General features: G+C 38.4%; 1 protein-coding gene across 2 annotated transcripts in view; it reads right to left on the bottom strand.

The window, feature by feature from the left end:
- Nucleotides 1-929: 929 nt before the first annotated feature.
- The window catches only part of LOC120427371 (structural maintenance of chromosomes protein 3), an 80,559-nt gene continuing 59,006 nt past the window's right edge, over nt 930-22,482 (bottom strand). For both annotated transcript variants that reach the window (XM_039592226.1, XM_039592227.1), the window contains 2 exons: nt 19,942-20,173; nt 930-1,798 (listed from right to left, as the gene is read on the bottom strand). In XM_039592226.1, coding sequence (XP_039448160.1) covers nt 1,082-1,798; nt 19,942-20,173 — 949 coding nt within the window. In that variant the 3' untranslated portion in view covers nt 930-1,081. The remainder of the gene's footprint in view (nt 1,799-19,941; nt 20,174-22,482) is intronic.

The following is a 22,482-nucleotide window of genomic DNA, read 5'->3' as shown; positions in this document are numbered from 1 at the left end:
AAGTCTTTCAAGAATTGTCGAAGCAGATGTGGGTGGCGTTCATCATCCAGCCACTTTAAAGTTGTGGGTCGCTTGCAGTCAATCGTGCGGTACCAGGACTGCTGCCGGAGGTTCTGCTGATCAAGGCAGGAATTCAAAATTTGTGAAGTTTCAAGTGTCATGTTGCGAGGCGATCGGAATTGAGCTGTTTCCAAGATTCTTCGTATTTGGTGAGAGCTTTCCATTTCAATTGACACTTTCATTCACTCTAACATCCATACACTTCAGTAAAGACAAACCACGCCAATATTACTATATACGCGGTAGGGTGTTCCTTTGGTCGTTCGCTGTGCGTTGTGGATTGCCTGCTTCTCTAATGAAGGTTCGACTAGGGGGGCATGCTTATTAATTTCTCGTCGCTCCATACCCTCAGTGACGTGATGGAAGCAAGGGCGTCTATACAAAATGTCCCTACACCCGCTACAAATTTCCGGTGCTTGGGAAGGGAAAAGGGGTTTCTTTTTATTCGTTGCGCCGGTATTTGTAGCACTAAAATTCGTGCAAAAAACTTATGCACGTGGGTGTACAGATTACGGAGTAAAAGATGATCGAATTGTTCACCTAGCGCTCACATGTGTTTCGGGACCAAGTTGCCTGCGGGTATGGGGATCATACATACATACATACAATAGTATTCGACCATAAATCATGTGATACTAATTTTTTTTTTTTTTTGAATACCTGTAAAATTATTTTGTTTCGTCTTAATGTTACCCCACAGCCGTGAAACAAAGCTGGCATGTATGAGTTAGTTCATTTTCTCAAAGAATTATCAAAGCTGCAAGTTATCCGGATATCCGATGTCCCGGCTCTAGTCCTGGGAGCAACCCCCATACAGGTAATGTGCTTTGATGGTTATTTTCAGTTATTAATTTTAAAATAAAAAAAAGTCTCGTCAAAATGCTTTATTTACTTCAATGACAAATATTGTTATGATCTTATTTCTAAAGTAGTAACGCGATTTTAAAATAATATATTAAGAAAGAAGAATCAAAGTTTGTTTTAAAAGAAAACATTACGATTATAATTATTCAGAACGCTTTTACCCATGTGTTGTATCATCTTCCACGAAATCTCTGGCTATCTCACGAGTAACACAATCGACATGGCTTACTTTATTACGGAAGCGTACACCATAGAATTTGTGCGCATTTTCGAGTAGTTCTGGTCTGAACGTGGTTGTGATAAATTGTGCCTTATCGCTCAATTCGTGAATCATGTCTGCAACTGCTTTTCTATGTTGTGCATCTAATGCTTGATCAATCTCATCAAACAAATAAAATGGTGCAGGGTCACATTTTTGAATAGCGAATATAAGAGCCAATGCAACCAAAGATTTTTGCCCTCCGGAAAGCTGATTCATTTCTCGCATCTCTGCATCGACACCGGTGAACGATACGCGGATTCCAATACCAGTGAATTCATCTGAAGTTTCTACTTCTTTTTCCATGTCGTTGCCTTCGACGTCCTTATGCGTCCGTAAAATCAAATGACCCGCACCATGAGGAACCAGCTTTTTGAAGACTTCAGTAAAATTAGCAGCGACTTGTCTAAAAGTGAATTGAATTGCTTCAACCTTACGCATCTCCAAGTTTTGCATAAGCTCGCGAATTTTTTCTCCTCCAATATCGAGTTCTTCTTTTCGCTTATACAGTTTTTCTTTTTGCTCGGAGAAGCTGAGAAACTGATCCAAGGCTTTTTTGTTAACGTGATTATATTTTTTCAGGTGGTGGTTGGCCTTTTCGAGCTCTTTGAATAACTGAAAAACATAAAATATACATTAGGGTGGTCCAAATCCGGGTTTTTTTGGGGCTACCCCCTGAATTCAAAGATTGACCCATCACTATGCTAAATTCCAAATTTGAGCTCATTCTGACCACGGTAACCCTCCCTCCCTCGCTTAAAGTTTGTATGGGAAAAATCGTCGAAATGTAGGGATAAAAGCAACTGTTTTACTTTTTTACCTGTGGAAGGCGCCATAGTTATCCGATTCTTACCATTTCTCAAATGTAGAACCTTCTTTAAATTTAGAACAACTTTCCCGAAGACACCATATTTTTAGGATTTTTTTCCCGCGAAGTTATTAGCGCCCAAAACTGACCATTTTTGCGCAGCCAGCTGTAAGGGGCTACCTAACAACGATGTTTAATTCCAATTCGTACACGGTTCAAACCAGAGACGCATCGAGCTCTACAGGCTCAATAAAAACTCCTTACCTGCTCTGTATAGGCTGGTATGCAGATCGGAAGGAAAGGGGTCAAGAAACAGCTTTACGAACAGCAGAACAAAGGAGAGGAAATGATTTCTTGGGGCTTTTATTCACCCTATCTGGCTTGCTTTCGCTGCCGCTGCTGTCCATTTGAATTTTTTCTTGACCGGTTCCTTCCGAAGTGCGTATACCGCTTATGGTAGAACAGAGCTAAGCTCTGTATGCAGCGAACAGAGCCAGCTCTGTATGGGGAAAAATAATATTGATTTGCATATATCTCAAAAACGATAAGTTTTAGAAAGTTGACATGTTCTAGAAAGTTGCTGGTACCAAAAGGTTCTATATTATTGTCTCAGACGTCATTACAATTTGATTGATTTTAGTTGTGCAAAACAAGAAAAAACTATTTATTTTCTAAGATACAAGGTATAGCATATTTTTGTTTTCGACAAAGTTGCTCAACTACCAAAAATGAACAACTCTCTCGAAGACACCAAAGCTCTATCTTCAATAGATACCGAAATAAAAAATAAAAACTATTTTTATAATAAATACTGCTTGCGACAAACACAAAGCGACCGCGTCGTAGGCACAGGTAATATAAGGCATGTTTGGTAGAGATCGTCTGAAGTGAAAACTAGTATAGCAGAGTGTTCATAGAGAGTTTTTATGTTAAATGCTCTCGTCTGGATGGTTGAAAGAAATTTCAGATACAATTATACAAATTTATAAAATTATATTCTTTTTATTGTACTGGTAAGTAATTAAGATTAGAAACAACAAAATTATTGCACAGCTATTTTTATGTTTGTCTTGACAAAACAAATGTTTAACAAAATTACAAGTTTTGTACAACAAATTAAGATAAAAAACAATTTCAAATACGCAAGTTAAAAAAAATAAAAACTAAATCTTCTAACAATTATTTTAATTTTATAAAAAGAAAATCAGTTAACATAAGTTTAACCTTAGAAAGATTTCAGGAAACTTTTCTATTTGAATTAATTCAACAGAAAAAAAACTATATTTTTCAACAGAAAAAAACTATATTTTTCAACAGAAAAAAACTATATTTTTCAGAGCAAGAAAGTTTTAAGCTCTAAATAATCTCTATGATATTTTTTTACATTTTGTCACCTTTTTTAAATAAAATAAGAAAATGAAATTAAATAGCAAAATCCATTTTTTCTTTATTTCTCAAGCCAGGAAATCAGTGAGAGTTTCAAGCTCTAAATGCTCTCTATGGAAATTTGGCATTTTATTACCTGTATTCTAAATATTTTTTATTTTTCAAACATAGGAAAGCTGTGAAGAGTTTTTAGCTCTAAATGCTCTCTATGGAAATTTGCCATTTTATTACCTGTATTCTAAATATTTTTTTATTTTTCAAATAAAGGAAAGCAGTGAAGAGTTTTTAGCTCTAAATGCTCTCTATGGAAATTTGCCATTTTATTACCTGTATTCTAAATATTTTTTTAATTTTCAAACAAAGGAAAGCAGTGAAGAGTTTTTAGCTCTAAATGCTCTCTAAGGAAATTTGCCATTTTATTACCTGTATTTTAATTTTTTTATTTTTCAAACAAAGGAAAGCAGTGAAGAGTTTCAAGCTCTAAATGCTCTCTATGGAAATTTGGCATTTTATTACCTGTATTCTAAATATTTTTTTTTATTTTTCAAACAAAGGAAAGCAGTGAAGAGTTTTTAGCTCTAAATGCTCTCTATGGAAATTTGCCATTTTATTACCTGTATTCTAAATATTTTTTTATTTTTCAAATATAGGAAAGCTGTGAAGAGTTTTTAGCTCTAAATGCTCTCTATGGAAATTTGCCATTTTATTACCTGTATTCTAAATATTTTTTTTATTTTTCAAATAAAGGAAAGCAGTGAAGAGTTTTTAGCTCTAAATGCTCTCTATGGAAATTTGCCATTTTATTACCTGTATTCTAAATATTTTTTTATTTTTCAAATAAAGGAAAGCAGTAAAGAGTTTTTTGTTCCAAATGCTTTTTATGGAAATTTTGCTATTTTTTTTTCTCACTACAAGATTTTAACATCAATTGAGTTGAATAATGTAATTAATTTTATTTTGTCCAACTTAAATTTAATTACATTATTCAACTCAATTGATGTTAAAATCTTGTAGTGAGAAAAAAATAGCAAAATTTCCATAAAGAGCTTTTGGAACAAAAAACTCTTTACTGCTTTCCTTTATTTGAAAATTAAAAAAATATTTAGAATACAGGTAATAAAATGGCAAATTTCCATAGAGAGCATTTAGAGCTAAAAACTCTTCACTGCTTTCCTTTGTTTGAAAATTAAAAAAATATTTAGAATACAGGTAATAAAATGGCAAATTTGCATAGAGAGCATTTAGAGCTAAAAACTCTTCACTGCTTTCCTTTATTTGAAAAATAAAAAAAATATTTAGAATACAGGTAATAAAATGGCAAATTTCCATAGAGAGCATTTAGAGCTAAAAACTCTTCACAGCTTTCCTATATTTGAAAAATAAAAAAATATTTAGAATACAGGTAATAAAATGGCAAATTTCCATAGAGAGCATTTAGAGCTAAAAACTCTTCACTGCTTTCCTTTGTTTGAAAAATAAAAAAAAATATTTAGAATACAGGTAATAAAATGCCAAATTTCCATAGAGAGCATTTAGAGCTTGAAACTCTTCACTGATTTCCTGGCTTGAGAAATAAAGAAAAAATGGTTTTTGCTATTTAATTTCATTTTCTTATTTTATTTAAAAAAGGTGACAAAATGTAAAAAAATATCATAGAGATTATTTAGAGCTTAAAACTTTCTTATGGTTATCTTGCTTGAAAAATATAGTTTTTTTTTTCTGTTGAATTAATTCAAATAGAAAAGTTTCCTGAAATCTTTCTAAGGTTAAACTTATGTTAACTGATTTTCTTTTTATAAAATTAAAATAATTGTTAGAAGATTTAGTTTTTATTTTTTTTAACTTGCGTATTTGAAATTGTTTTTTATCTTAATTTGTTGTACAAAACTTGTAATTTTGTTAAACATTTGTTTTGTCAAGACAAACATAAAAATAGCTGTGCAATAATTTTGTTGTTTCTAATCTTAATTACTTACCAGTACAATAAAAAGAATATAATTTTATAAATTTGTATAATTGTATCTGAAATTTCTTTCAACCATCCAGACGAGAGCATTTAACATAAAAACTCTCTATGAACACTCTGCTATACTAGTTTTCACTTCAGACGATCTCTACCAAACATGCCTTATATTACCTGTGCCTACGACGCGGTCGCTTTGTGTTTGTCGCAAGCGGGTCATTCCATCTGAAGCGGAACAGCATTTGAAAATTACCCTCTCCGATCCTGCTCAAATTTGGCAGAGCTGTTGATACTATCAAAACATGCAAGAATCCCGAATTTCATCCAAATCGGACCACCTCCTCCATTTTTGTACCTCCCCAAAAAATCGACTTTTTGGCGATTTTTGACCAAACCTCCTAGTTTCAAACGGCGATAGCTCAGGAACCACAAATCTTAGAAGGTCGGTCTTAGACTCAATTTTGAAGGAAATTGGACGTAGAATCCATTTCCGTGATCAAAATTTTGATTAATTTATTTTTTCTACCTGTATTGCGCAATTGAAAACTTTAAACGGCTGTATCTCAAAACACCCCAACTTATTTTTTTTATTTGACCTCACCATCGTGTTCCCCGGCCAATTTTACATAAGAATCACTTATCGACAGAAATGAATATGTTTCGTTCCAGAGATATCGAATTTTAAAGTTTTGTGTTTTCGAGATTACCTACATCAGCTTCATTCGCCGCATCTGCTAGAAGCACACAGGCGGGCTGATCAATAACTGCTACCTGGTCATTTATTGAAATAATATTTCATCATAAATAATCTTTATCAAATTGGGCAAAAAATAACTGTATAACACTGTAGGAAACTGGAGTTTAATCGCGAATGTTTATCTGCTCAAAAAAATGAATGAAGTGAATTTCTGTGCTAACCCACAGGACAGAGCAATAACGACACACAGTAAAGGGCAGAATTGGATTCCGACGGAGCGAGCAGGAAAATGCAATTAATCTTGTTAGTAACACTGAACAATAAGTGCACGATACATTCTTTTGTGAAAAATATGAATTAAAATGAATAAAATTTGTTGATACGTTGTACTCTAGTGACGGACGATCACAAGGAGTAGGAAAAGGATTTCTGGAAAGTATAAAACTGAAAAATGTAAAAAAAATCACAAAATTTAATCTGCTGCAAAGTGGCTAATTCCCCAAATTTTGTTGCGATGATTTCGACACCGTCCGAACAACAGTGTTTTTTTCTTCTATCATTCTTGGATTCTTGAAACACAATACGGCTACTATCCTCACGTATAAGGATTTTTTTTAAATTAAATGTACCTTGACCAAAATCATCTTTAAATCAAATGGAGCTGGCTCACAATATAAAAATTGATTTAATATGATCAATCTTTGAAACCATAAATCAGATTTGCCAAATTATGGCAATGTGTCAATAATAAACTATAACAAAAATAATAATAAAGCAGGTTTTGGGGTTTTTGCTGAATGGCATTATTTTGCTACCGCCCATGATAAAGGCCCTGGTCATGGCCTCGGAGGTACTCTAAAACGGTTAGCAACACGTTAAAAAAACGGTGCATTCAAAATAACCCAATAAATATTCCTTTCACAAAAATAGATTGATCAAGGTAGGGGAACAGCATCTAATCCCAGCGTTCCTCTAATGTTGCCATATCAGCGCTTTGGCATTCAATTACAGCTGATTAAAAGCGTTTTCAACTGAAATCGAGTGATAAATAGCTCAATGAGAAGTGAACAAGCAAGTTTCTATCAAAAGTTTTGCAAAATGTGTTGTTTAAATAGTGAAAATGAGCAAATTGGACGAAACTAGGAGCGAGGACTTAACCTGCCAAACATACGAGAATTTCCCCTATTAGCCATTTGAATAAATATTTGCGTAAAATTATAAAAATATAAATTAAATTAATCATCTCCCAGAACACCAGGTAGCAGTTATTGATCAGCCCGCCTGTGTGCTTCTAGCAGATGCGGCGAATGAAGCTGATGTAGGTAATCTCGAAAACACAAAACTTTAAAATTCGATATCTCTGGAACGAAACATATTCATTTCTGTCGATAAGTGATTCTTATGTAAAATTGGCCGGGGAACACGATGGTGAGGTCAAATAAAAAAAATAAGTTGGGGTGTTTTGAGATACAGCCGTTTAAAGTTTTCAATTGCGCAATACAGGTAGAAAAAATAAATTAATCAAAATTTTGATCACGGAAATGGATTCTACGTCCAATTTCCTTCAAAATTGAGTCTAAGACCGACCTTCTAAGATTTGTGGTTCCTGAGCTATCGCCGTTTGAAACTAGGAGGTTTGGTCAAAAATCGCCAAAAAGTCGATTTTTTGGGGAGGTACAAAAATGGAGGGGGTGGTCCGATTTGGATGAAATTCGGGATTCTTGCATGTTTTGATAGTATCAACAGCTCTGCCAAATTTGAGCAGGATCGGAGAGGGTAATTTTCAAATTTGCACTTTTTCGTGCACAGTTGAGATGGAATGACCCAAGCAGTATTTATTATAAAAATAGTTTTTATTTTTTATTTCGGTATCTATTGAAGATAGAGCTTTGGTGTCTTCGAGAGAGTTGTTCATTTTTGGTAGTTGAGCAACTTTGTCGAAAACAAAAATATTCTATACCTTGTATCTTAGAAAATAAATAGTTTTTTCTTGTTTTGCACAACTAAAATCAATCAAATTGTAATGACGTCTGAGACAATAATATAGAACCTTTTGGTACCAGCAACTTTCTAGAACATGTCAACTTTCTAAAACTTATCGTTTTTGAGATATATGCAAATCAATATTATTTTTCCCCATACAGAGCTGGCTCTGTTCGCTGCATACAGAGCTTAGCTCTGTTCTATCATACAGAGCAGGAAAGGAGTTTTTATTGAGCCTGTAGAGCTCGATGCGTCTCTGGACTTCAAACTCTCTCACGAGCTTGCTCGCCTGCCTGCCTGCCTGTTTACCTACAAGCGCGCGCTGTTTCTCTGCTTGGACTTTTGTCGTCGTCGTCGTTTTTGTTTGCTATCCGCTGCGCTGCGTTCCTGTGTGTGTGTGTGGTCCGCTGCGCTGCGTTCCTGGCATGATTATTATAATTTTCAAGATATATTTCGATATTTATTTTGAGATATATAATTATATGTAATAACAATAGATATCATATTATCAGAGCGTGTGTGAGATAATACAAATTTCGATAAATTAGTTCCTCCATGAATTGTCATCTGTTATTGTTGAGACAGGCGGGAAGGTGCTACTTCGTAAGCAGGGCGAAATAAATTTTTTTTATTTCCCACATGCAACAAAACTGTAATTTATTAAATGAATGAATTACAATCAGAACGTTCACAATTTAAGGCTAGTATGCAGATCGGAAGGAAAGGGGTCAAGAAACAGCTTTACGAACAGCAGAACAAAGGAGAGGGAGCGATTTCTTGGGGCTTTTCTTCACTCTCTCTGACTTGCTTGCTCTGCCGCTGCTGCCCATTTGATTTTTTTCTTGACCGGTTCCTTCCGAAGTGCGTATACCGCTTTAACAATAAAAACTCACAATTATGGTGTCTTTCGCAGCTGACCTGTCCAGCTGCGCCCGTGCTCCCGCTTGCTCAGATTGTTTTGATTCTTCTAATCGTTTGCCAAGCGACAGCACGGGCACCAGTCAAACAAAACAAACACTAGCACTAACGTAGAACGAGGGGATTGCTTCGGCCGTATTTGGGACGTGCTCCGTCGCAACAGTTATTATTGAGTAAATTTTTAAATAGGGATATTGTAATTTCGCAATTCGCAATTTTCAGTGTAAGAACGGGCCTTGACCGATCTTATGCACCAGGTTCCCGACGAACACGCACTGCCCTTACACCTACATCTCACCCTTGCTCTGAGTCAGTACGAGCAGCACGCTAGAACACGCTTTGAGTGTTCGTGCCAGGCATGCACACCTTCTTTTCCGGTTACGCATTTTAACTCGGCCGGGGGTGGTACATTACGTAGGGTTTTATGTAAGTATAAGCGCCTAACCATTTATAGTGTGCCTATCAACTTTCATTATAGCAAATACTGTTTTATTTTTTAGTTTGAATTCAAAAACTAATTGTTATTTACTGTGTACTGTTTTCTCCTGAAATCTTCCCTAATGTTGAATCGTGTTAATCTGTTACTATTTCTTCTGTCGCGGTGTTTTGTTACAATGTTTTGGACCTAAGCATGTTATTCAAATGTTTACCAAAAGTACAATAATTTTATGTGTGTGATCATTCAATACATTAAGTAAGGACTCGAACCATACTTGTTTGAAGAAAAGGGCGTAGATTTAAACAATAGACAATAAAGGAAAGCAAACTACATAAAGTTCGATACTGAAAGAACAATTGTAGTTTGAAGGAAAGAAGAGTAGGAGCCGATGAAAATTACATTTTAATAAATAAATAAGAAAATGGGTAAAGGAAAGATCAATGATAAACAGAAGTTAAAATCGTTCGCATATTAAGGGAAACTGTTTTTGTTAGGGAAAACACGTTTCAGTATTTATTGGGAAATAAGAGCAGAAGAGTAGAAAGATGAGTGAAGCAAAATTAAAGTACAGTACTTGTTCGGTAACTGAGCTTGTTTGACTGGACTACTTGGGCTGTAGCCCACTTAAAAAGCAGACAAACGTAAAATAACCAAACAAACCAGAATGATGAGGGGCCAGTGGATGCAAAAGCAAGTTCAGCAAATTAGAAATCATATTTAAGTTTTAATGAAATGTTAAGTCAAAATTAAAGGTGAGCTCTGAAAGAAATTTAAGCAACCATCATTTTACATTTGTAGAGAAAATGTTATGCATCGGTCCCCTCGTCATTTTTCGTTCAGCCCAGTTTCGCGAGCAACATTCGGTAACTGTGCTACATTCTCAGCCAAGTTACCGAACAAGTACTAGGTCTATTCCCGTACTTGCAGAATTGCAGAATTTCTGCAGCTTCTGCAGAATTCTGCAGCCAGCATAAGTCACTTTTTTGCAGCACGTTCCCGTACTTTTCAGCTCGCTCTCTTCATCTCTCTCTTTTGCAGAAGTTCTGCAAGGAGAGAAGCCGCAAAACTTTTGCCTGGGTAGCGCGTTCCAGTACTTTTTCTGCAATATTGTACACAGTTGAGTGGATTTACTCAAATTGGGTATTGAAGTTTTTTTTTTTAATTATTTCAAAACAATTAAAAAAATGGATTGACAAAAATTGTAATTGAAAGAAGTTTACCTCTAGAACGGGGACTTATTTTTTACGCAAATCAACATTTTATTTAAAAAATCAAGCATGTACCATTTATTAAACTAGAAATTAATAATGCTTAGGTAGACATTTTATATTAGAAACAACTCAAAACTTTACATTTGGTAAACAATTTAAGAAATGAGAATGGCAGGTACGTTTAAAAAACATAATTAATAAAAGAAAAAGGTTTAATATAGAAGGTATATTTATATAGACCATAAATACATGTTTTAATAGCAAAATGTTTGAAAGATAACATAAATAAATTATGATTGGATTTCACATCGAAGAACAACGGTGACGCAGCGAAATTGACAATAAAAAAATGAATCACAAAAACAAACACTGAAACTCATAAATTTATAAATCTGAAAATTAAGAAATTCGCGAGGAACTTGAGAAAAATGAATCAGATATTAGAGAAATTTAAAAATGCAAATATTTATTTCAGAAAAAAAAACAATAAATCAGAAATTCAAAGCTTGGAAATTCAAATAATTAAAAATTAAACATTGAAAATTTCCAAAAAAAAAATTAATTTTCAAAATTCGAAATAAAAAAATAAAGGTTTCTAACTTAAAAGTTCCTAAATTTAAAAATTCAAATATTTTTAAATTCAAAATAAATGAATCAAAAGTTTGAATATTTCAAAGTTCAGAACACCAAAAATTCAAAATTTACAGTTTAAAAAAATAATAAAAAATAAAGAAACTAAAAAAACAAAAATAAGTAAAATTTTAAAATTCTGTACATAAAAAAATGAAAACTCAAATATTAAAAAATAGAAACAGTTCGTACCGAGGTTCGTAGGGTAGAGTAGTCATCAATGAGACACGGGGAACAATGATAAAATGGCTCTCACAAGTCGTAGTTTCAACCAATCAGGCTCATAATTTGAGGAAAGGTGTGTCTACTGGATACACTTCTGCCATAATAGTGGCGTTGGTTGTGGACGCTCCCTTGCAAAGTTATTCATAAATGTTTGATTTTGGGGTTTAAAAGTAAATTATGACTGAAAATTACATTTTCGCTCATAGGCTGCCAATAACACAAAAACTAATATTTCTCCAAATTTCTTTCGTCATTTCATAGGGCATGAGTTGGGCTACAATAGCCTTTCATTAGATTTGACCAAAATTAAGAATATACCCAGAATCCAGGGCTGTCTCATTGTTCCCCACTCTTTTCAGCCCATGGGTAACAATGAGACACTTTGATTTTTCTTCATTAAACTTTTCAAAATCTAGGGAAATCTTTCAAAATATGAATTGGAAGTGATTTTTGGCATATTTATTGAGGTTTGACTTCATTTAGCCAAAAATATAAAGTTATTTGGTATAAATAAATGGATTTTACTAAATTTATTTACTTTTTAGTATAACTTTTGTTAATTAAAGTTTCAAGTTGGCAAAATTGCTTTAAAATGTTCAAGGTAAGTCACCTGAAATGGAACAATACAAAAACATGATGTTTTACTAGAAAAGTATTGATTTACGTAGAGTGTCTCATTGTTCCCCACCTGTCTCATTGTTCCTGCCAAGTGCGTCTACAATGAGACAGTTGGATAGCTCTGGCTGTAGAGGTCGGATCGATCTCATATTTTGATCAATGTTAGAACACATTAAAAGAAAGAAAATGCAACAAAAAGCTCATTAAAACATGCTGATGAAAAAAATACAAAAATCGTTGAAAGTTGAAAACCAAAAGTGTCTCATTGATGACTACCCTACCCTACTCTATTTTCCGAAGAACTCGTCAAAATGTTCAATCTCTAAATCCTCTAAACCTGATTTTCTAACGACTCCAAAAAATGTACTTTTTGTCATTCAAGATGGCGCATTTAAGAATTTCCGAATTTTAGAATTTAAACTTCCTAAAATTTAAGAATTCGACTAAATTACATCACATTTTTTGGTTCAAATAAGAATATAAATTGGTAGTACCATTAAAGGTACAATTTATTATTTGGCAATTAAATTTACCTATTATTTAAACACACATATTTCGTCTATTCAAAAAGTTATCATTTTAATACTAAAAAATATAGCTATATCATTTACATCAATGAACTAAGCATGAAATCGTTAACACAAAAAAATCGTTCTCAATAAAACCAGACATAAAAAAAACTAACTACCCAAAAAATTCATCAATTTAAAATATACAAACGTCTCTTCAAAAGACTAATTCAATTTAGTAATAATAAAACAAAAAAAATTACAACTAATAATAATATGCTTGATTTCACCCAAATTGCAAACTTTGTGTAAGCGTGTACTCAAAATCCATCACACCTACTTGCAGTCACTTTTCAACAAGAAAGAGAAGAGAGAACTTGCAGAAAAGTACGGGAACGGTTTTGCTGCAACTTCTGTCTCTCTCATTGCAGAAGTTCTGCCTGGGAAAAAAGTTACTTATGTTGCAGAAAAGTACGGGAACGCTCTGCTGCCGATTTCGTGCAGAATTGCAGAATTCTGCAGTACGGGAATAGACCTACACAGCAAATAAAGTAGTAATCCAGCTGCGTGTAAAAGGCCTGGGTGTAAAATAAATTTTGCATTATTTTATGAAATTCTGTGTAATAATACACCCTGAAATATGTAGCCCATCAGTATGGGAAACCTACTTTACCGAAATGTCAAGCTCACATATACGTTTATCCTTTCCATTTTTCATCGGTCTGATGGCCGAGCGGGCTAAGGCGCCAGTCCTTACTGTAGGTGCTGGGTTTGAGTCCCGTCGGTTGCAACTTTTTTTTTGTGTTTAGAAAAATTGTACATGCAGCGTGTAATATTTAGTGTTTATTTTGACGAAGGTGATGTGCATGCTTTTGCATGCGATTTTACCATCGGATTTTTTGCTGTGTACTGTTGTTGGAAATGTGCAGAAGAAATACCCCGTGCTGCGATGTTCTAGGTACATCCACAACAGTTCGTTCAAATGACTTCCCTTTCCCACATTGCCGCTTTGTTATTGTTGTCCATGCACTGCAAGGAAAGGGATGTTTTTTTTATTTTTTTTTTTTTTTTGGAGGGTGGTCCAGCCGCTCATCGTTGATGTTAAAACCTCTAAACTGGGCCCTCGTCCGGTCACGTCCGTCAGTAGTCTTGTCGTACATTACAACTAGAATCAGATCTGCCAATGAATTAGTACACTTCGACCAAATAAACACTGACGCTGTATGGATCTGACTCTAGAATAAATGCACAGTTGTGTGTTATTCATGAGTCCAACTTATTCAATTATTCATTTAAATCCAAATATTCATTTGCTAACTACTTTGTAGTTATGCGGAGTGCCAGCGAGTGACGGACGAGAAGAACGAGGCCAGGAAACGTATGCTGGTTAAGGGTACGCGCCGAAACTGTGAGCTGCGAAGAGCTGAGAAACGAACCCACCGCCGAAAAGAACGGGAGTACGCGAGAGAGTACTTGCCGAAGCTCAAGCACAGTACAACGCGAACGATAAGCGGAGGTTTTATGCAACTGTCAACGGTGTAAGAAAGAAAGCGACGCCTTCCCCTTTCAACAGCTGTTGAATGGTGAGATGCGAGAGAGAGTCGTCGAGGACAGGATGAACGTTGAGGATGATGGAATAGCTGTGGACCCGCCTACGTTGGAGGACGTGGAAAAAGCCGTAAAGGAGCTCAAGAACGCGAAATCCGCGGGAAAGGACAGACTTCCGGCCGAACTTTTCAAGCACGGGAGCGCGCGGATGATTGAGATTCTGCACCAAATCGTCCAGCGAATTTGGTGCGAAGAACAGCTTCCGACCGACTGGTTAGACGGGCTCATCACCCCAATCTACAAGAAAGGGCAAAGACTCGATTGTGCCAACTATCGAGGCATCACAATCCTCAATTCAGCGTACAAAGTACTATCCCGAATCCTGTGGAGCAAGCTGAGACCGTTGACCGAGACCTTTATCGGCGAATACCAGTGCGGTTTTCGAGCGGGTCGGTCAACGATGGACCAGATGTTCACTCTGCGACAAATCCTCGACAAGTTCCGGGAGTACAACCTGCAAACACACCATTTGTTCATCGACTTCAAAGCGGCGTACGATTCACTCAGAAGAAATGAACTTTGGAAAATTATGCTAGAACACGCTTTCCTACGAAGCTAATAAGATTGATTCGTGCAACGCTCGACGGAGCAAAATCAAGCGTGCGAATAGCTAACGAGACATCTGAAGCTTTCGTTACGTTGGATGGATTGAAGCAGGGCGATGCTCTCTCGAACTTACTGTTCATCATAGCGTTGGAAGGTGCTGCTCGAAGGGCAGGCGTGCATAGAAACGGATCACTCATCACTAAATCGCACATACTGCTTGGATACGCTGACGACATCGACATCATTGGTATCGACCGTCGTTCAGTGGAGGAGGCGTTCGTCCCTTTCAAGCGGGAAGCTGCGAAGATCGGACTGACCATCAACACTGCCAAGACCAAGTATCTGGTTGCTGGCAGAGCGCGTGGCAGTGCAGGTGAAGGTGTTTCGGAGATGGAGAAACATATGAGGTGGTGGATGAGTTTGTATATCTTGGTACATGTTGTGGACAGCACCACTGAGGGAGTGTCCACAGAAAGCCCGGGTCTATTCGTGCGCTCCATACGTCGCTAGGCTCTCACATCTCAGCATAGCTGTCATCGTGAGATGCAGGAGGTGCGCATAATTGATATGTCAGCTGTCTTTGTTCATTTGTAGTAATTGTCAGAAGTGTTTCTCCCGCGATGTGATACGCACACGCGGCCTTTTTAACTCGTGCGACGAAAGTACACGGCCGGTTGTTTCGTGGTTAGAAGTTACGGAAACTAACCAAACATTCCAGCACCCGCGCGTGAAAGAAGACGGACAAGCTCCGAGACCAGCATGGCCGACGGGAACCCGGCGAACGGGCAAAATGGAGAGCAACAACCGGGGGCGCAACCAGCTCCACAAGCCAACCCAGTTATCGTGCAGATGATGGGCATGTTCCAGAACATGATGTTGCAGATGCAGCAGCAATCGGCAGCTATGCTACGCCAACAGCAGGACTTTATGCGAACGATTGAAACTAGCAGACAAGTACCAGTTCAGCCTGAGAAAATCATCGATCTGCTAGCGAGTAACATCAAGGAGTTTCGGTACGACGCTGAGAGCTGTCTGACGTTTGCTGCATGGTACTCCCGTTACGAAGACCTGTTCGAACAGGATGCCGCCCGTCTGGAAGACGATGCCAAGGTTCGATTGCTGTTGAGGAAGTTGGGGATGGCCGAACACGAACGTTACTCCAGCTTCATCCTTCCGGCGAAGCCCAAGGCAATGACGTTTGAAGATACCGTGAACACGCTGAAGGGTTTGTTTGGTGCGCAGAACGTCAAGCAACCCACTGAAGATCATGTGACGTATGCTTGCCGTGTAAACAAGCTCTGCGTCGAGTTTGAACTTGCCAAGCTGACAGAAGACCAGTTCAAATGTCTCGTGTACTTTTGCGGTCTAAAATCTGAGAACGATGCTGAAATCCGTACACGATTGCTGTCAAAGATTGAGGAGCAGGACGTCACTCTGCAGCAGTTGTCGGACGAGTGTCAGCGCCTCCTCAACTTGAAGCACGACAACGCCATGATAGAGTCGCAGCCGTCGTTGGTAAACAAAGTTCAGCAGCAGTGGGAGGACCGCGGCCGTGGAATCGGCAAGGCTCAGCAGCAGTGGGCGAACCGCGGACGTGGACACGACAAGCAGCAGCAGCAATTGGATCGTGGGCGCGACAAGAAACAGGACCGATCTTCTTCTCCATCACCTGTTCGAAGCACGAAGGGTCGAAACAGGTGGGCTTGTTGGCTGTGTGGTGGATTGCACAAGGCACGAAACTGTGAGTATCAAGATTACCGATGTGCTGATTGCAACGAGATCGGTCACCGTGAAGGGTATTGTCGCAGTTCAGAGTCGTTTTATCACGGGAGGGAGAAGAAGACAGAAGCAGTTTCTAGTAACGTGGTAACAACAAGCCGAGCGTTGCAAAAAGGTCGGAAATTTGTGTCGGTTGGATTGGATGGTACGCCGGTTCAACTGCAGCTCGATACCGCATCCGACATCACTGTCATCAACAAGCAACTCTGGAAGAAGATCGGACGGCCAAAACTGTCAGCGCCATCTGTAAGAGTAACTACGGCGACTGGATCGTCGTTGACGCTGGTGGGTGAGTTTTTCTGTGACGTCACGATTGCTGGCTCGACCCAGTACGAGGTGATACGTGTCACGGAGAAACCGGTGCAGCTGCTCGGATTGGACTTGCTAGACAGTTTCGATCTCGGTTCGGTTTCGGCAGACAGTTTTTGCTGCAACGCACTGTGGTCAACGGAACGGGAAGCGAAATGGAAAGTGGAAGAAACGGATTCTGTTCCTCGTGGTGAACAACAGCGAACTCGTAAGAAACACCTGGACTTCGTCTGTGATGATCTCGTTTATGCCCTTGTACGTTCGAGACGATCGTCAAAATGGATGTCTGGATTTGTGTTGGAGAACTACAAAGATGGAACTTATAATGTGTGGCTGAGAGACGGACGATTGCTACGCTGCCACACGAACCAAATGAGGGGTAGCCCGGTGGCCAAGCAGGTACCGCCGTTATCCAGTGGCAGGTGTTAGTTTCTTCGTTCGTCGTGCAGGTCTCCTCGCTGCTCGTCCTGGTCCGGAGAGCCCGAGTCGAGTCCCGATGCAACCTCTCAAATTACAGGGGGGAGATGTTGTGGACAGCACCACTGAGGGAGTGTCCACAGAAAGCCCGGGTCTATTCGTGCGCTCCATACGTCGCTAGGCTCTCACATCTCAGCATAGCTGTCATCGTGAGATGCAGGAGGTGCGCATAATTGATATGTCAGCTGTCTTTGTTCATTTGTAGTAATTGTCAGAAGTGTTTCTCCCGCGATGTGATACGCACACGCGGCCTTTTTAACTCGTGCAATAAATGTTACTTTAGTTGTACCGGGCGTATTTTATTCGATATTCCGATTGTCCTAAGTCCGAGGACCGGTGTCACCTCGCCCTACGTCCGGATACAAAAGTACACTTGTGCCGTGCGACAACGATGTGACGCATATGACACACAGCAGTAAATAATAGATATTTGGGTTAAAATCAATTTATTACGCTTAACAAAATTTTGTTGGAAGGGAGGAGGGGAGTGAAAGAGAGAGGGGGAGGGGTTGTGTCCTTAAAGCAGGGTTGCGAATGAGCGAGCGCTCACGGAAAGCGTGCTCGCTCCAGCTGGAGCGTGAGTTTTTATCAGGTAGCTCATGCTCGCTCACGCTCACCGGAGCGTTTTGCGTTGTTTTTCCCTGTTGAAGCATCTGCCTGTTTGAAACGAAGTTTCTAGAACTATCTCAGCACAGGCAGCAAAAACAAGCAAGAAATTGACCACTACAAACAAAAGTATGCAATGAAATGGATTTAGTCGGCGAACCGAAATATACGTTCTATTTTAAATTCAGAATTAGCCAAGGGGCAGAATGATTCACTTTTGAGTGACTCATTCTTAGTGTAACAATTCATTGACGTGAAGAGATCCACTGATATGTACAAAAAAAATAATTAATTGACAAATTTTGTTTATTTTAAGTTTTTAGAATTAGGAGTTTTGACTCGAGGCGGTTTTAAAAACACTAAAAAAAGCAAAAAATAAAATTTGTTTTATTGGACCTTTAAAAAACCCAACAGTAAGCTTTATAAATGTTTTAATCATCCCTCATATTCCAAACATTTTAGAGAATGTCCAAATTAAAAAAAAAAACATTTATTGAATCTATTTTCTAGAATGAGAAAGAGAAACATTAGCTTTATAAAAATTATCAGCCGTTTAAAAGCACTGAACGATAGAATGGTAGTCAACAAACTGTTTAGGTACATAAAACAGTTTATTTTTATATTTTAATCAACCAAGCACATAACATTGAATCGAACATACCCCAGCATAAATCTTCTTGAATTATTTCATTGTTTTGTAAGTTTTTCTAAGGTTTTCAGTCCTTTTTGTTTACGCGCTCATACCATTCCCCAGCAATTGTCTCTGCTTACCTTAACTATTATTGAGGTTAGGCCGATTTATTCGAAAAATTTATATTTTCAACTCTGACTGTATGTCTTCAATATGATTTGACCCTTGCGAATCCAATTTATTATTTAAAACATAGTTAATGCAAATACGTTATTCCAGTTCCGTCCATTCCATTCCAAATATATAAAAAAAATGTTCCTAGGTGATGTTTCCACTGACATGCTGTGCTTCAAGCAAAACATATAACTAGGATTGAAAAACAAAAACTTTCTCAAAAACGAAAAACGATTCGATTCGCGATACTTCCAAAGTGAGCGCTCCGTGAGCGAAAAATGAGCTCGAGCGCGAGCGTGGGGCAAACGCGAGCTGAAAAATTCAGAGCAAACGTGAGCGCGGGCAAACGTGAGCTAGCTCGCGCAGCGCTCCTCCTCACGAATGAGCGAAAAATGAGCGCTCACGAGCGCGTGAGCGCGTGAGTATCGCAACACTGCCTTAAAGTGGGGATGAATTAGCTTATCCATAATTTAATAATATAAACTTGCAATACAACAATACGCAATTCTGTTGTACTTGCAAATGTATGAAATGACTATTTATTATAAACAATCAACTATTGAAAAACATGAAAAGTCATAATAATCGACGTATACCATTTCAATTTTGTATGAAAAAACGTTTAAAAAGCAAAAAAATAATTTGGCCGCCTGTTTGTATGGGGATGGCCCATAGTGGCTTGTAGGCAGGCAGGTAGGCGAGCAAGCTCGTGAGAGAGTTTGAACCAGAGAGAGAGCACGTGCGTGTACGAATCGTTGTTAGGTAGCCCCTTACAGCTGGCCGCGCAAAAATGGTCAGTTTTGGGCGCTAATAACTTCGCGGGAAAAAATCCTATAAATATGGTGTCATCGGGAAAGTTGTTCTAAATTTAATGAAGGTTCTAAATTTGAGAAATGGTAAGCATCGGATAACTATGGCGCCTTCCACAGGTAAAAAAGTAAAATAGTTGCTTTTCTCCATAAATTTTGACGATTTTTCCCATACAAACTTAAAGCGATTGGAGGGAGGGGTTCCCGTGGTCAGAATGAGCTCAAATTTGGAATTTAGCCTAGTGATGGGTCAATCTTTGATTTCAGGGGGTAGCCCCAAAAAAGCCCGGATTTGGACCACCCTAATATACATGTTGATATAAAATGTAATCTGAAGATTTATTAAAAAGATTATCTAATTAAAATCCTAAAATGGCTGCTTTAAATACCAATCAAAGCGTTTTTTTCATGTTTTTCTATAAGCATCATTACCTGTTTCAACGACATTCTTTGATAAGCAGGATCCACCTGGGGAAGCGCCCCGAGACTTGCAATTTTGTCCGTACATTCTTCAATCTTTTGATGCAGCAAATTTTCCTTCGCTGCCCACTTTTCCATGCGCTTTGAGTCTTCCTCCATTTTCTCTTGCGATTCCTTCTCCTTCATCATCCAGGTTTCAAGCTCTTTTTGGAAATTTTTTTGTTGCTTTACGGCACCCACCACCCTAAACAATTATTGAACAATAAATAGTTTAATATGCTTCATATTTCAATATATATACAGTGAGTCAAATGTTTGTGATATAAAAGTACATAAAATACGATCAAAGTACCATGTTTTATACATCAATCGACGCAGCAGAATGTCCTCTTTAAGGCACTGTCATTGGATTAGCAAAAAACATCTTCTTAAAAAATACAAAAATAGTTTACTCAAAAAAGTCAAAAAGAGGTCAAATAATTGTCCGTACCCCTAATAAAAGTACAAAATCTGATCGATTTGAGTGAATTAATTTATGAAATGTTGTTTCTGTGTCAAATACTATTACCTCTAGCCAGTTTGTGACAACTTTGAACTTCTGATAACTTTGTTAAGTTAGTTTATATTTAAAATTGGTTAAAATTTAGTTTTTTTCATGTAAAACTTATCAAATCATTAGTTTATAAGCAACTAATTTAAAAAATTGCTATTTTATGTTGTAAGAGTCTCTATTGAATAAGTTTCAACAATATTTGTTCCAAATATACATTGTTTTCATCTTTTTATTAACATTTTTCGACCAAAAATACTGTTTCGGTACAATACCGTTAAACAATCCGGATTGTCCCGGAACCGGTTTAGCCCCTCGTTGGGAAATTTTGTGGTGGTCAGATAGAGGACAAAAAAACCCACCTCTTGCATTTTGAAGCATCCAATTTAGTCCACTACAGCCCGATTACGAGTCCCTAGAATGAAATTTGAAATTTTCAAATTCCCCAAGCAAAACATTCTGACCCAGGCGGGTACAGAAATTCTCAGCACGGGCGACATCGCCGGCTCACCTGAGCCTCCCGATCTTGCCTGGGTGGCGATGGTCGGTTATTCAAGAAACGCGTGCAGTTCGTGGTTCATGCGTCTTCGCCACACTCCGTCAGACACCTGCACTCCACCGTAGATCGTTCGTAGCACCTTCCGTTCGAAAACTTCAAGGGCACGTTCGTCCTCCTGCCCATCATCCAGGTCTCGTGGCCATAGAGGACTACCGGTCTAATCAGTGTTTTGTACATCGTCAGCTTCGTGCGGCGTTGCACTCGATCCGATGTGAGGGTCTTCCGTAATCCGAAGTAAGCACGATTCCCAGCAAAAATACGAGTCCGGATCTCTTTGTTGGCGTCGCTGTCGGCGGTTACCAGCGATCCCAAGTACACGAACTCGCTCACCTCCTCCAATTCATCACCATCCACAGTTAGAGGGGTGAGACTTGGGGGAGCGACGTCCTTCGAGCCCCTTCCTCTCATGTACTTTGTCTTCGTCGTATTCATGCCAAGCCCTGCATGCCTTGCTTGTACCTTCAGTCGGGTGTAGATATCTTTCACCGTCTCCAAGTTTCTTGCCACAATGTCGATGTCATCGGCAAAAGCAAGCAACTGGTAGGACTTGTTCATAATCGTGCCACTCGTGTCAATGCCCGCTCTTCGAATGATGCCCTCAAGGACAATGTTGAACAGCGCACAGGATAAGCCATCACCTTACCGCAGCCCTCGGCGTGATGCAAAGGGTTCCGCTAAATCCCCCGAAACACGCACGTGACACACCACATCATCCAAGGTAGCCTTGATCAGCCGAGTCAGTTTTTCCGGAAATCCGCTCTCGTGCATGATCTGCCATAGCTGCTCGCGGTCGACTGTATCATAGGCCGCCTTGAAGTCGATGACGATGTGATGTGTGGGCACGTTGTACTCACGACATTTCTCGAGGATCTGTCGGAGACAAAATATTTGGTCCGTGGCGGCGCACGCGCCAGTGAAGCCCGCTTGGTAGGGCTCCACGAACCTCCTTGCATGGGGTGACAGCTGGCGGCAGAGAATCTGGGAGAGGATTTTGTAGGCCGCGTTGATAAGCGTAATGCCGCGGTAGTTGCCGCAGTCCAGCTTATCACCCTTTTTGTAGATGGGGCACACGACATCATCCATCCATTCCTCCGGTAGCTTCTCCTCCTCCCAGATCTTGGAGATCACGCAGTGAAGCGCCCTCGCCAGTTTCTCTCCTCCATATTTGAAGAGCTCACCGGGTAACCGATCCTTGTCGGCAGCTCTGTTGTTCTTCAGTTTCCTGATCTCCCTCTTCACCGTCTCTAGATCAGGCACTGGGAACTGGTCCGATTCACAATGTTAAAACATGAAACATTCGTGAAATTTTCCGATCTTTTCGAAAAAAATATTTTCAAAATTTTTAAACCAAGACTAACATTTTAAAAGGTCGTAATATTGAATGTTTGACCCTTTTGAGATGTTAGTCTTGATTTATTTTTTTAAATATTGTTTTCAAAAAGAT

This window comes from Culex pipiens, chromosome 1 (genome assembly GCF_016801865.2).
Source record: "Culex pipiens pallens isolate TS chromosome 1, TS_CPP_V2, whole genome shotgun sequence".
Lineage (NCBI taxonomy): Eukaryota > Metazoa > Arthropoda > Insecta > Diptera > Culicidae > Culex > Culex pipiens.
This window is presented reverse-complemented; position numbering and strand designations above follow the sequence as displayed.